At 39.5% G+C, this 14,113-nt stretch overlaps 1 protein-coding gene across 6 annotated transcripts in view; it reads right to left on the reverse strand.

Annotated features, from left to right (window-relative positions):
• CEP192 (centrosomal protein 192) overlaps positions 1–14,113 on the reverse strand; it is a 159,794-nt gene that overhangs the window by 42,082 nt on the left and 103,599 nt on the right. For all 6 annotated transcript variants that reach the window (XM_041767448.1, XM_041767440.1, XM_041767443.1 and 3 more), the window contains 10 exons: positions 12,662–12,787; positions 12,327–12,470; positions 12,140–12,203; positions 11,379–11,518; positions 11,191–11,283; positions 10,535–10,653; positions 9,468–9,644; positions 5,456–5,546; positions 5,127–5,303; positions 231–491 (listed from right to left, as the gene is read on the reverse strand). In XM_041767448.1, coding sequence (XP_041623382.1) covers positions 231–491; positions 5,127–5,303; positions 5,456–5,546; positions 9,468–9,644; positions 10,535–10,653; positions 11,191–11,283; positions 11,379–11,518; positions 12,140–12,203; positions 12,327–12,470; positions 12,662–12,787 — 1,392 coding nt within the window. The remainder of the gene's footprint in view (positions 1–230; positions 492–5,126; positions 5,304–5,455; positions 5,547–9,467; positions 9,645–10,534; positions 10,654–11,190; positions 11,284–11,378; positions 11,519–12,139; positions 12,204–12,326; positions 12,471–12,661; positions 12,788–14,113) is intronic.

Consider the following 14,113-nt stretch of genomic DNA (forward strand, 5'->3'; position numbering starts at 1 on the left):
AAAATCAGGAGTGAATATTAAATATTTTCCTTGAGTCACTTCATTGTGAATTAACTCTAATATGAGCCTACACAATCAGTAGACATGGGTGCATATGACAGCACTTCTAAGATCAGGTAAGTATTTCCACCCCTTTATTACTTTCAAATACTATTTTTTAGCCATAAAATACATAATTCTTAATTTCACTTAAAAATGAGTTCGTATTTTTAGTGCTGAGACATACTTACTTCTCGTGTTTTTTCTTTGAGCACAAATTTATCTGGAAAAATCCTTAGTACTTTAGGATCCAGCAAAACTTTTTTCTGAGAATCCTTAAAACCTATTGCTTTAACAAAAGCTGCCCGAGAGCCGGTGTTATGAACAGAAAAAACAATTCTACTTTCTTTGCCAGGTATTAAGTCATTCACTGTTACCATGTAACTGTCAGATAACTTCTTAACATCTTCCAAAATAAGATTACTTGTTCCTCCATATCCAGACAAAGGTATCTAAAAGCAGAAGATATATACATCCAGAATTATTTTTATGTAAGCAGAAAGCAAAGATTAAATTATGGGCAAAACCCCCAAATATAATTAAAATTATAATTATTATTTGTGTACGTTAGCTAGAAGTTACCCCACTTCCATTCCAGCATTATATTAAAGAACTTTAGAACAAAAACAAAGAGTTGCAAAATTATTTACCTTCCAATATGCTAAATTATTTCATTGTCATAAAAGCAAGCTTAGATGATAAAGGAATAAAAAAATTTGTACGGATAAACTTGCTTAGGAAGTGTTTAAGGTGAAACATACTGATATTTGTGATTTACTTTTAAATGCATAAAAAAAGAGATGAATGGTTGGATATGGGATAAAGTAAATATGGAATGTAAGTAGTAGAGTATGTGACGGTTCACCATACACAGTTCTTCCAACTTCCCAGTAATTCTCAATTTTGAAAATGAAATGTGTTGGTGAAAAAAACATCTATTATTCTATAATCCTATTAGCTTTTCATCTTCCAGAGTGAGAAAGAAGTGTGCTAGAGGGACCAAATAGAAGCCAAGAACTCAAACAGCTCTCAGAGGACAGAATCCTAGCCAGAGTGCAGACCGAAGGCAGGCGTTAGGTGCCAACCGGTGCTGTCTCTAAGCCAGGCTGCTTCCACAGGGGTCAGCACTACCAGGGAACAAGGATTCAGAAAATAAAGTCTATAAATAAAAATACAGGAAGATAGGTATGCTGCTGGGAAACAAACTTTCCATATCCTTTAAAACGTACTCCTTTAAGAGGAGCCTGGGTGGCTCAGTTGGTTAAGCATCCGACTCTTGATGAATTTGGCTCAGCTCATGATCTCAGGATCCTGGGATTGAGTTCCTCGGTCAGTGATGAGTCTGCTTGAGATTCTCTCTCTCTCTCCCCTGCTCCCTCCCAGCTCATGCATGCATGCTGTCTCTCTAAAATAAATAAGTCTTTAAAAAAAAGATAAAAAGGTATTCTTTTAAAAATGATCACTGCTAACTATTAAAATGTATTCCGGGGGCACCTGGGTGGCTCAGCTGGTTAAGCATCTACCTTTGGCTCAGGTCATGATACCAGGGTCCTGGGATTGAGCCCCACTGTCAGGCTCTTTGCTCTGTGGGGAGTCTCCTTCTCCCTCTACCCCAACCATTTCCTACCACTCATGTTCTCTCTCTCTCAAACAAATAAAATCTTTAAAACAAATAAAATGTGTTCCAAAGTATACCTTGCAAACTTGAAAATATCAACAGCTTATTCTGAGTTGTGTTATGCACTCAAAATAACATTTAAAAAATTAAATTTAGGGACCTCATAAATTGGTACTGGCTTGCCAAAATGAGTACAGATTGGTAGCATTTTAAAATGCTTCAGATCTGAAGCTCCTACAAATCCCTCCTCATTCAGAGTGAGCTCTTGGTAGTTTTGAAAGCCAAGTGTTTCTAATTTCTCTTCCCACAGAAACTTGCAGTAGATTTTACGTATGCAACCAGAAAATAATGGGAAAGTCAGCCTTTGAAAACACTCAACAGAAGTATTTTTCCTGTATTTTTCAAAGCCTAAGGAATCACAAATTAACTGCTGAGTAAATAGTTAAGAAAGAAAAAGTATGATTAAATAAAAAAAAATCTGACCAAGGCTAATAGAATCCAAAGATTCAAGAGGAAAAACTACTGTTCCAGGGAAGGGTTTCTTAACCTCACACTATGGACACCCTGAGCTCTATCATTCCTTGTGGTGGGGCCAGCCTGCGCCTTACAGGGAGGTTAGCTACATCCCTGGCTTCTACTTATTAGGTGCCAGCAGCACCCTTTTCCTACCCTCAGTTATGACAACCAAAAATATGTCCACATATTGCCAAATGTCCCCTGGAGGGTAAAACAGCCTCTGGTTGAAAACTGCTGCTCCGCAGGACTGGAAAACAGAGGCAGGATGAACACTCAGAGCCCATACAATAGATAAAAGTGAGCTTTGCTGCCAGGTAGTCTGAATGTGAACCCTGGACCACTTACTGCTGTGTGAGATGCACCACCATCCCAAGCATCTGTCTAGGTTTGTTTCCCTATGTGTAGAATAGAGACAGTGGAATGAACTAGGTAGTTCCTTTTAAAGATAAAGTGTGGTATTCCATGTCGTGACAATTAAGAGTAGGGCCTGGCATATACTCAGCATCCAATCAATATATTTTTATTGCAGTCCCACAATGCTTTATGGTACACAAAGCATAATTTCACTTATTTCTCAGAACCAAACCAAGAAGATAAGTGAGTGAAGCATGAGCAAGTGGAGACTATCCAGAGTAAGTGTGAAGAACAGAAGCAAAGCTATTCCCAATCTCTCATCGCTACAGTGAAGTGCTCTTGCACCACTGTACCAGGTTCTTTATCTCCACAAAAATACATTAGTGCTGGTAGTCCAAGTCTTGTGAGACTTGGATAAAAGTCATATTCATCTGTGCACTTCAGGTCCCCATTTAGTCCACCTCTGAGAGAACAGGTGGCATTTACATAGGCAGGTCTCCCCCTAGGGTTCTGGTTTGTCTTAAGAGAACATCAGCCTGTACTTCTGTTGGGTGACTGTCAAATCAAATGGTCCTGCCCTAAACAATCAGGGAATTATTAGTTCTCCAGAAATTCTTTTTTTTTTTTTTTTTTTAGTTCTCCAGAAATTCTTAAGAATAATCTTAACATCTTGGCTAGTAAACATGAAACTTATAGAAATCTATTCAGGATAGTCCCTTCCAGTTCTCTCCACAAACCACTTGATTTCTTTCTTTTTTTTTTTTTTTAAATTTATTTATGATAGTCACACACACACACACACACACAGAGAGAGAGAGAGAGAGAGAGAGAGGCAGGCTCCATGCACTGGGAGCCCGACGTGGGATTCGATCCCGGGTCTCCAGGATCGCGCCCTGGGTCAAAGGCAGGCGCTAAACTGCTGCGCCACCCAGGGATCCCCCAAACCACTTGATTTCTTACTTGAAACCAGATCATCAGGGTATGTGGTACTTTGGCATTGTGTCCTCAACTCACACAAAAGACTGTTGTTCCTAGAGACAACGACTTACATCTTTTTCTTTTTCTTTTTAATTAAGTAAACCCATCCCCCAACATGGGGCTGAAACTCACAATCCTGAGATCAAGAGTCACCTGCTGTGTTGACTGAGCCAGCCAGCCCAACTACTTACATCTTTAAACAGCTTTGCCCACCACAGCTCATGTAGCCAAAGGAAGAGCTCCACAGAGAATATGTCAAGCTTCAGCAACAAAAAAAGCTATGTTTGCCATAAAGCTATACTATTTAATTAATTAATTAATTATTTAGATTCTATTTATTTATTCATGAGAGACACAGAGAGAATGAGAGAGAGAGAGAGGCAGAGACACAGGCAGAGGGAGAAACAGGCTCCATGCAGGGAGTCCGATGTGGGACTTGATCCCGGGACTCCAGGACCAAGCCTTGAGCCAAAGGCAGATGCTCAACTGCTGAGCCACCCAGGCATCCCAGATGTACTGTTTTTTAAAACAACTGTCTGGTGGTTCCTGGGTGACTCAGTTGGTTAAGTGCCCAACTCTTGATTTTGGCTCAGGTCATGACCTCAGAGTCGTGAGATCAAGCCCCATGTCAGGATCCTCACTGGGTATGGAGCCTGCTTAAGATTCTTTCTCCCTCCCCCTCTGCCATCACCCTACCCCACCCTGTTCACTCTTGTTTCTCTCTCAAAACAAAATAATTTCAAGCTTTTGGTACTGTTAATCTCGTAACTCATTGCATTCCCTCTTTGACACTAAAAATGGACCAAAATTTTAGTTCAGCCCCACAGCCAAAAACTGTGTAGCTTTAAGGTATGCACATTTATAGAATGTGTGTTTCATTTGATTATTCTTTTCTTTGTTTTTCTCAATGATTTACCACCTTTATTTCTCACTGCTCTGACTATATCTAAAGAAATGAGTTGAAATCCTTTCTAAAAATTACACTGGGAAGGAACAAAATATAAAAGCTCTTGTTTTTGTATCCCTAGTTCTGGAACAGTCTAGTAAATGGTGTCAGTGGGTATTTTACTGAATAGAGAAAGTACAATTTACTTGGAAAGTCAATATTCTTTTTTTTTTTTTTTTTAATTTTTTATTTATTTACGATAGTCACAGAGAGAGAGAGAGAGAGAGAGACAGGCGGAGGGAGAAGCAGGCTCCATGCACCGGGAGCCTGATGTGGGATTTGACCCCGGGTCTCCAGGATCGCGCCCTGGGCCAAAGGCAGGCGCCAAACCGCTGCGCCACCCAGGGATCCCGGAAAGTCAATATTCTTAAAGTTTGATCTGGATTTACCAAAAAGTGTGTTCCTGTAAAGTTGGGTACATTTCAAAATGCTCCAGCTGAAATGAAACTTAGAGGCATGAGAGATGGTTTCCCACAAGAATAATATGGAGGCTACTTTTAGAACATTACACTTGTACAAAGCACATACGTACTCCCTAACTTATTTGTAAAGCGAGGCAAATATCTATTCTGACTTATAAAAAAGCAGAGTATACACAGTTTACCAATATTGAACTAATAATTATAACATGTCAGAAACTCCATGGGAGGAAAAAAAGCAATAAGATCATCTTACCGTGAACTTAATGCCTGGTTGCGATCGAATTCCCAGTTGTTTAATTTCTAGTTTAGCCAACATACAAGATAATCGAGTAGGTGCAAATAACACAGAGATGTGAACATCTTCTTTTGGACACATTCTAATCTCACAGTTACTGGTTAGTCGTTCTTCAGAACCAAAAGTGTGTTGAAGCTACAATTTAAAAACAATTACTGCATACAACATAGCAGGAGCACAAATACAACTACCATCAACCCAAACTTTCAAAGCTGAAGCACCACATGAGGGTCTGTGCGTGTAAGTGGTCTGAAAGAAGATGAAACAGCACCACGTACTGTACAAACCTGAAAGCAGTCCTGGTCTTGTCCTCTAATGAGGAGTCGCAGATGCTGAGTTGTAGCTGTACAATTATTTCTTAAAGCCAGCTTCTGAAGCCTAGAAACAATTACACATTGTAAATGCAGTTTTCCCCCACGAACATTGCTACGAGTATAAAACCAAAGCCAATTATACTTGACTGCAATGTCAAGAGATGAACTGGATTATGCACGCCACTGTATTAGCAGCCCAGGAGGGGTCTCCACTGTCCTAGGATTCCACATTTTTGAAAACATCCTCACAACATATTCATCTTGTCAGAGAAATTCTGATTTAATCAGTCTCCTGTTATAGCTACTTAGCCGACCTTACTATTTATACTATCAAGTCTTACCTGTCTTGTTAAAGCAATCAATGAAAATCCAGAGTAACAAATTCATTAAATCACTGAGTCAACACCATGCTTAGCTTGAATTTCTAGTTTTCATGGGAACAAGGAATCCCTAGCACATTGCTTAGATTTTTTTGACTCAGTAGTCTGCACAAAGTAGTCTTTTAAAGAGTACACTGAATTAACCATACTTTTAGAAAGTTAGAATATGCAGCTAAAATAGACTTATGAATAATAGCTGGCTGCTGGTAAAAATAAAAAACAATCCTTCAATCTGAAAATTTAAAAATCCTCTCTTCATTGGGAGGATAGAAAATCATGAATAAATCTCCATTTTATTCAAATTTTGAACGATGGCAGTTAAATTATTTAAACTGTGGTCTATGCCTTGTCCACCCTGGGTTAAAGGAGAAGGTTGCTGTGCTTAACCTCAGAATAAAATCTAAGACCTTCAGTTATCAGCATACCTGAGAAAAGCATTCACAGGAACACAGGGTAAGACTCACTAAAAAAAAAAAAAAATGCTTTAAAAGCTTGTATTTATTTATTTAGTTAGTTTTAAAGAAATTGGTTGTCATTTTCAAGTAGAAGAGTTATCAATTGGGGGGGGGGGCGCTCAGTTTCTAATTTTAAAAAGGAACTATACAGGCAGCCTGGGTGGATCAGTGGCTTAGCACCACCTTCAGCCCAGGGCGGGATCCTGGAGACCCGGGATGGAGTTCCACATCGGGCTTCCTGCATGGAGCCTGCTTCTCCCTCTGCCTGTGTCTCTGCCTCTCTCTCTCTGTTTCCCTCATGAATAAATAATAAATAAAATCTTTAAAAAAATTGTTTAAAAAATGGAACTATATAAAAAGGGTTAACTTTTTTATTATATAGGGTCCACACAAATTAATTAGAAAAAAATACTAAATCCTAACCAACAAATAGTCAAAGTACATATGCAGACTTACGAGAGAGAAACTGGAATGAATGAATATATGGAAAAATGCTTCAAAAACATTTAAAAAATCCAAAAACATTGGAATGAAATACCATTTGGATAACTTACCCTTAGAAAATAAAATTTTAATTTATTAGTTATCATTTCTATCTTTACTGAGGCATAACGCATTACTTGATGAGAACACTGCCCCCCCCCCACATTATATATGAATTTTTTTCTCTTTACTCTCAAAGAAGAACTCATTTCAAATCTCCATTTTGCACTAAGCACCTTCTTCCACAAAGGCAGGCAGGGAGCAGCAAGTGCCACACGGAAGGGCACCAGCATCCCTCACCCTCTGTTTCTGCGTCCTCTCCCAGCACCCATTGGGTCACAGCCCCACTACCTCCTAGGACATTCCTAATGGACAGAAAATAGGAAGATCTCTTTCTAGGCAGACAGTGTACCACTTTATCATAAATTCTGCTGCAACATCCTTAAAGGAGTTGCAAAGATGACTGGTATGGGAAAAATAATCGTTCTGTGTAGGACACTATCACAGAGGTAAGGGGATTACAGAAACATAGGTTCATAGTCTAGCTAGGCAAGTGCTGCACTCAAAACTGTACATACATGTTTCCCATGGATCTATTGCCTTCAACAAACCCACTTTTAGCCATCATGGGGCGTAGAATCCACGGACTAAGGTATTATCCTTCTCACGTGACTGGCAAGCTCCTCCAGGCTGAGTTAAAATATCTAACCAACTATAAACAGGAGGCATGACAGCTCCTCAGGTCAATTCCCTGGGGTGGCACAGGGATTACACTTCCATCTGCTGGATTAGAAGGCAGCCATGAATCTTCACGAGGAACGCAAGTCAAGAAATAAAGGAGAATAGCATGACGGCCCCTCCCTCAGGAGAGGACAGGGGCAGGGGGGAGGATATACCACTGACAAGTCCAGAAGTACGCACAAGACGGTGCCCCCATTTCCAACTTAACTCATGTAATTTCTTATTTAAAATAAAAGGGCAGGGAGGATGCCTCAGTGGCTTAGTGGCTGAGCATCTGCCTTCAGCTCAGGGCATGATCCTGGGCCTGGAAATCAAGTCCCACATCGGGCTCCCTGTGGGGGGAGACTGCTTCTCCCTCTATGTCTGTCTATCTGTCTCTCATAAATAAAATCTTATAAAAATAAAAAGTTTAGCACACATTAATTTTGTTTCAGATGAACTGTAAGATTTCAGGATGTCATGGCATCTGGAGCAGCATCCCTACTCTATTAATAATTTGCTGCAAATGATTGAGGGCACAATACCTCAAACTCCCTGCCCTTCAGGATTTTTTAAAGATCTAGCTGAGAGAATGTTTACTGAGAGCTGCTTCAAGAGCACACACAGCCCACCATTTTTCTAGGTGCCTCAGCTGTCTCCATCAAACCACCACATGCTTCAGGAAATGCTGCGAGCTGAGTATTCACATGTGACACGTCCATGCTGGACTGAGCACCTCAAAGGGGAAGCATCCTGATGGGAGTATTTAATATGAAGTTGTTTTATTTTGAGATTCACTATATTGTATGGATCTCTCTCTAAAAGGACCGCTGGAAGAAGCATCTTTCTAAAGTATGTAGAAGGAACAGCTTATCCTCTCTCACACAGCAATGGTTTGTTCTTAAACTTCTGAACACTAACTTATTTCAGGATGATGCGAGACGAGTCAGAACCCGGGAGAAGAGTTAGAACCCAGGACAAGACCCACCTCAAGGCAAGTGTACAGGGTCTGCAGGTGAGCCTTTGGGCACTACCTATGGTGCTGATGTCCCTTTTCCCCACAGCAGTTAGCCCTCAACTGTTTTTATCTTACTGTGTCTTTTTGAAAGTTAATTTTGGAACATGACAAGATACAGATGACTACATGAATAGTTAAGCAGATGTATGACCTCTGTAAAGTAAGGAGGTTCAATTAGATCCTTTTTGCACAGACAAAACTATAATTTTAAAGAAGTACCCTATAGTATAGATTCAGCCAGGAGGTTCTTATCTCTCAGGGACCACAGAAATGTATTGATAAAACATTCAGGTCATATACAAAAATGCAAAAATGCAAAATATGAAAGGAGACACTGAGGTTTAATAATTACTAGGTTATTAATTAGTATATTTGAGGTTGATAAAAATTTAGCTATATTGCTAAGCTTACGAAGGGAAAAATATTATACTATACATTATAGGTCAATCTACTCAGAGTTCATATTCAAAATGTATGATCAAAACACATATAAAAATAAGATTCCAGATGTAATTCACATTAAACAGGACAAAATATATCTGCTCTGTTAAATATGTCTTATACTCTTTAAAATACAAAGTATTCACTAGTGACTTTGTAAACTCCTTTAGCAGAATGCAAGGTTTTCGAGTATTTTTTCTTCCTATCCTTCCATAGGGCTTTCCAGAGAAGGAAAAAACTCTTAATTGCCTGAACTTGGTAATCAGCAGAGAAAAAAAGCTTAAGAAAGTGGAAACTTAGTTTTTTGGACTGCAGAGGTGAAAATTTTAATTAAAACATCTGCATTCATGATCGGAAGATTAAGGAACGTAAGACAGCCTTATTTCAACTCTAAAAACATAACATGGTCATAATTATCAAAGCAGAGAATAACGCTATGGGAAGACAGCAGAATCTTCACATTCAGAAGCTGCTACATGCATACTTACTGTGTTCTACCAAGAGGAACACCTCCCCAGGCCAGAAACTGCTTGTTGGACAAAATTGATGGAACATCTGAGCAGCAAGAGCCAGGTGTCAGAGGTTTATTTCCTGAAGAAACGACTTCACCTTTTAACACCACTTCATATTGAGGTCCAAAGGGCTGCACGAATATTTTCAAGATCCTAACAAAGAAAACCATCTAAATTTAACGTCCAAAGTTCACTTCTATTGGTATCTATTCCCCACAAGCGTCCTTTGTCCCAAGAGATTGGACTGAGTGCTGAGAAAACAATTACATTCCCACCCTTACAGCTTATATTCCAGAGAAGAATACAGACAAGGAAAGAGACGATCATAATATCATCTACATAATGGGAGCGGGCAAGTTCAGAGGGCCACAGGAATATTAGCAACTACTCTTTATGAGGAATTTGGGAAGAGCCGAGGAAAGCTTCCCAGATGAGAGAATTAACTCGGTGAAGTTGCAGGCATGTGCACCAGGCAAAAGTAGTCACATCTGTGCAAGCTAGCCCCTCTCTGTAAGATCACGTAACAGACTGAGCACACTAGGGTATCTATAACCCACATGGAGGCCAGACCACATATGTCTCAGGAGAGCATGCTTCTAAGCTCTGTTTACCAAGCAAGTTCAAATACTAATGACGATGGTGCTCTGATCACTGCCAGGTAATACTCACTGAGGATCTGGGCACCAAAATGTCACAAGCTTGGAGAAGGGATGGGAGTAAGGGAAGTGTCTTTAACAACTAGCGATGGTTTCCTTGGAGAGCGAGGAAAAGTTCATGAGAAACATTAAGACTGATGTTTTATTATTTACTTTTGTCAGAATATTCTTGAAAATAGTAATTTCTTCATTTCTAGTCAGCTGGTTTAAAAGGAGAGTTTTAGTAAACAAAAAAGAAAATCTGAGGCTAAAAGAGGCTAAACGGAGCTACATTATTAGGTGAGAGAAAACATGTACTCATTCAGGCTGTGGAATGAAGCACAGGTCTATAAGCAGCTGTTTTGAGCAAAAAGTTAAAGCTTGCCATTATAAATAATTTTATATTACCTTTCCTCATAGGTCTTGGGGTCCTCTGGAGTAAATGTAACTGTAACTTCTCGTTCTTCTCCAGTTTTAAGGAATAGATTCTCTGGATCCACTGAAAAGTGACTTCCTTGATCTGGAATCTAAATATTTACACAATTATTACTAAATGCCAACTTCTGCAAAAAGGGCTTCTAGTCCACTCCTCCCGTTCTTCACTTACTCTGACAGGTGACTTTTCCTTTGTGCCTGTCTGTCACTGCCCTGCCTCGTCTTACTCTCCTGGAAAGGGCACTTCCTCTTCCATAACAAACTTCATCTCCCACCCTACTCCTAATATCCTTTAGCTCACCCACATGTCTCAGAAATAATGTCTCCATACGTGATCACTCTCCTCCAATTCTACCTGTCTATAGGATAACACACACAGATTCCGGGAACTAATCTAAGAACTTGGTTTTTACTTGTTAAAACATCAGATGTCAAAGTTCAAGTGCCCTACCATCTATTTCATACTAGTTTAACCACCAGCTTTTAAAGCCCACACACAGGTTCTTGCATTTGACCCCCATGGCACTCTGCCAAGGTGGCAGCTGAGCAACCTCCACAATATGAGGATATACTTCCATTTCACAGTCTAAGGAAATACCATGTCATAGCATTCTGACACAAATTCTTACCCTGATATCCAAGTAAACGTCAATATTCCCTGCATTTTTCAAAGGTAAGTGCTGCTTTGTTGAGGAAGCCACACTGGCAAGCAAGTGCATAGTCTAGAGGATGGGGTAAAACCGACATTTAAAATAATATCACAACAAGAATGAAATCAACCTTAACATAAAATCATGGCAAAGAGAAGTATGGATACCTGTAAGTCTTTTGGAGCATGTATCCTAGCTATTCCTGTTCTTGCTTGGAGACGAACACTTTTAATGACTGGTGTAGGGTTTGGGCTATCAACTTCTATATCCACTCTTGCCAAGAACTCTTCTGCTGAGTCCAAGATCTCTGTAAAAGTTTATTCTTTTAGTTACAGACCTGAGAGTTGTTCAGTTCTTTTTTTTTTTTTTTTTAGTTTTATTTATTTATCCATGAGAGACAGAAAGAGAGAGACGGAGACACAGGCAGAGAGAGAAGCACACTCCCTGCTGGGAGCCCCATGTGGGACTCAATCCCAAGATCTAGGGATCATGACCTGAACTGAAGGCAGATATTCAACCTCTGAGTCATCCAGGTGCCTGAGAGTTATTCAGTTCTAAATGCCTCATGTGGTCCAGCACTATGCCTTCAGGGGTCACAAGAAATCCTAAGCAAGATGACTTTTTAATGAATTCAAAGAGGAAACAAATGAGTAGAGGGGAAGGAGAAAAAGAAAATATCCAATTGGTAGATGTGACAAAATCAGTGAACAGAAAAGATCCCAACAGGTCTTCAGCAGTACTTGCTGGGGTTACCTACACAGGAGTTTGACCCAAAACAGCATGGTCTCTGCCCCATCTTTAAAACAACATAAAATATTTGACAAATTACTCAAAGTATTCACATTTACTGATGGAGGAACTACTCCTCAATTTTGTGGCTTATTTATCTACAAAGTAAAGCAATTTCCAAAAAATATACACATGCTACCTGAAGAAGTGATCCGTTTCTTTGGACTATGGAAAAGAACCCAAATTATCAGAAACTCTGGATCCTATAAAACAAAATAAAATAAATTTACACTAGCATTAAGATTTAAACCTTAATGAAAGGTAAGTTGTTTGGAAACTTAACTTCCTCTTTAAATCTAAGGTAGTTCTTTAATCCCCCATCTTACCTGTCCATCATAACTAGCAGGCATCACGTGGTTGACCACAGAAGGAGCTGCAAGCTGAGCAATCACATCGGCATATGGAGTCTCTTTCCAAGAGGCATGGATGGGTGCCTTGGAAAATGTGAAGCAGCGCCAGGCTACAGCATTCTGTTCAGAAATTGAGAATCAGTTTCAATAAAGCCACTAGGCCAATGTTGGTGTGATGTTAAATTTGTGGACAGAATCCTTAAAAAAAATTTATTTCCATAAGAAAAATTAATCAAGAATGATATTAGCGGTGTCTACAATTCCAAATCAATGTGCTCTGTAAAGTTTTCTTACTGTATGTTAGTACTTACAGCATTAATAACAAGTCTGATTGGCACAGTGGCATGAGTCTTGTTTATCAATTTTAATGGCAGAGCTTTCCAGCTTCCGTAAGTCAAGTCACCAAAATCAAGAACATCTTTCTTTTCTGTATCTACCTAATTATGAAAAAAAAGACCGGTTTCTAAAAAGCAATGTATTAATAAACTTCACAGCTTATATTCTTATCACCACTCTTTACAGCCACAAATAGTTGTCATGAAATGTGAACTTATCTAAGTTTCCCTAGGCAATTTTACAACTGCTATTTTCTACAAAAATAATGTTAAATTCTTTGTTTTTTGAGGTAGTCCTTGTACCCAGATATATACTATACGACAAAGCAATATATTTGTTGTTGCTACTTTGAAAAGACTGTTAGATATTAAGAAAGACCATTTTATAACATATATAAGCTTCCCTTCATTGAGCTATGAGCTCTATTATACAATTTTAACTTTTCAATTCCCTTCAAAATGTACATTGGCATTTTCAGATTAAGTCCAAATTTCTGACAAAACTGAAAGTGTTTAAAATATATATCAAAACAGACATCAAAATTTAGAATGAGGGCCTGTCATCACAGCAGATGACTTCTTTAAACACTGGAGAACAACTTAACACAGACCCTCATACCCATACATGTAGAAATGTTGGATAATATTTAAAATATACATACATTTCTTTAGCCTGGTTGAATATAAAAGGAAGTAAAAAACAGACTGGCAAATGGGAGCCGACTTCCATGGTGGACCATGAAGGTCTGATCAATCCACTCCCAAGGTAGTTGAGTTTCAACACCTGCCTGAGAACAGATGGCAGGACCCTGAGCTTGACGGGAGCAGGGCAAGGCTTTGGAATGGAATTTAAACTCCCAATGTCAAATGCAGAAATTCAAAGAAGTGCCCTTTTTATGAAAAGGGACCTGGAAAAACTGTTTCCATGGCTGAGGAGATAACAGGGAAGATTGTCCGGAGATCATTTTGCAAGAAAGTAAAACCTCAAGCCTATACCACATGAGGCATGGGAACTCCAAGTTGGAAATCACTGAGGGGGAGGTGGGGCAAGATGGCAGAAGAGTAGGGGGTCCTCAACTCACCTGGTCCCACCAACTTACCTAGGAAACTTTCAAAACATCCCGGACACCTACAAATCCGACCTGACATTTAAGGAGAGAACAGCTGGAACACTACAGAGAGAAGAGTTTTCGTTTCTAATAAGGTTGGAAGGCAGAAAAAAATAAAGAATCAAGTAGGGGAAGGGCCCCACGAGGAGCTGGGCTAAAGCAGAGCAGCAACAGCCTCTGGGCCAGGAAAGCCCAGCCTCAGGGAAGTGGGAACTTTAAAATTCCGCACCAGAGTTTTCTGGAACAGAAAACTGCTCAGCAGGGAAATTGGGCAGAATCGCAGGGGGCAGTGAAGCCTCTAGATTCCCGGAGTCACTAG

Source organism: Vulpes lagopus, chromosome 1 (genome assembly GCF_018345385.1).
Source record: "Vulpes lagopus strain Blue_001 chromosome 1, ASM1834538v1, whole genome shotgun sequence".
Classification (NCBI taxonomy): domain Eukaryota; kingdom Metazoa; phylum Chordata; class Mammalia; order Carnivora; family Canidae; genus Vulpes; species Vulpes lagopus.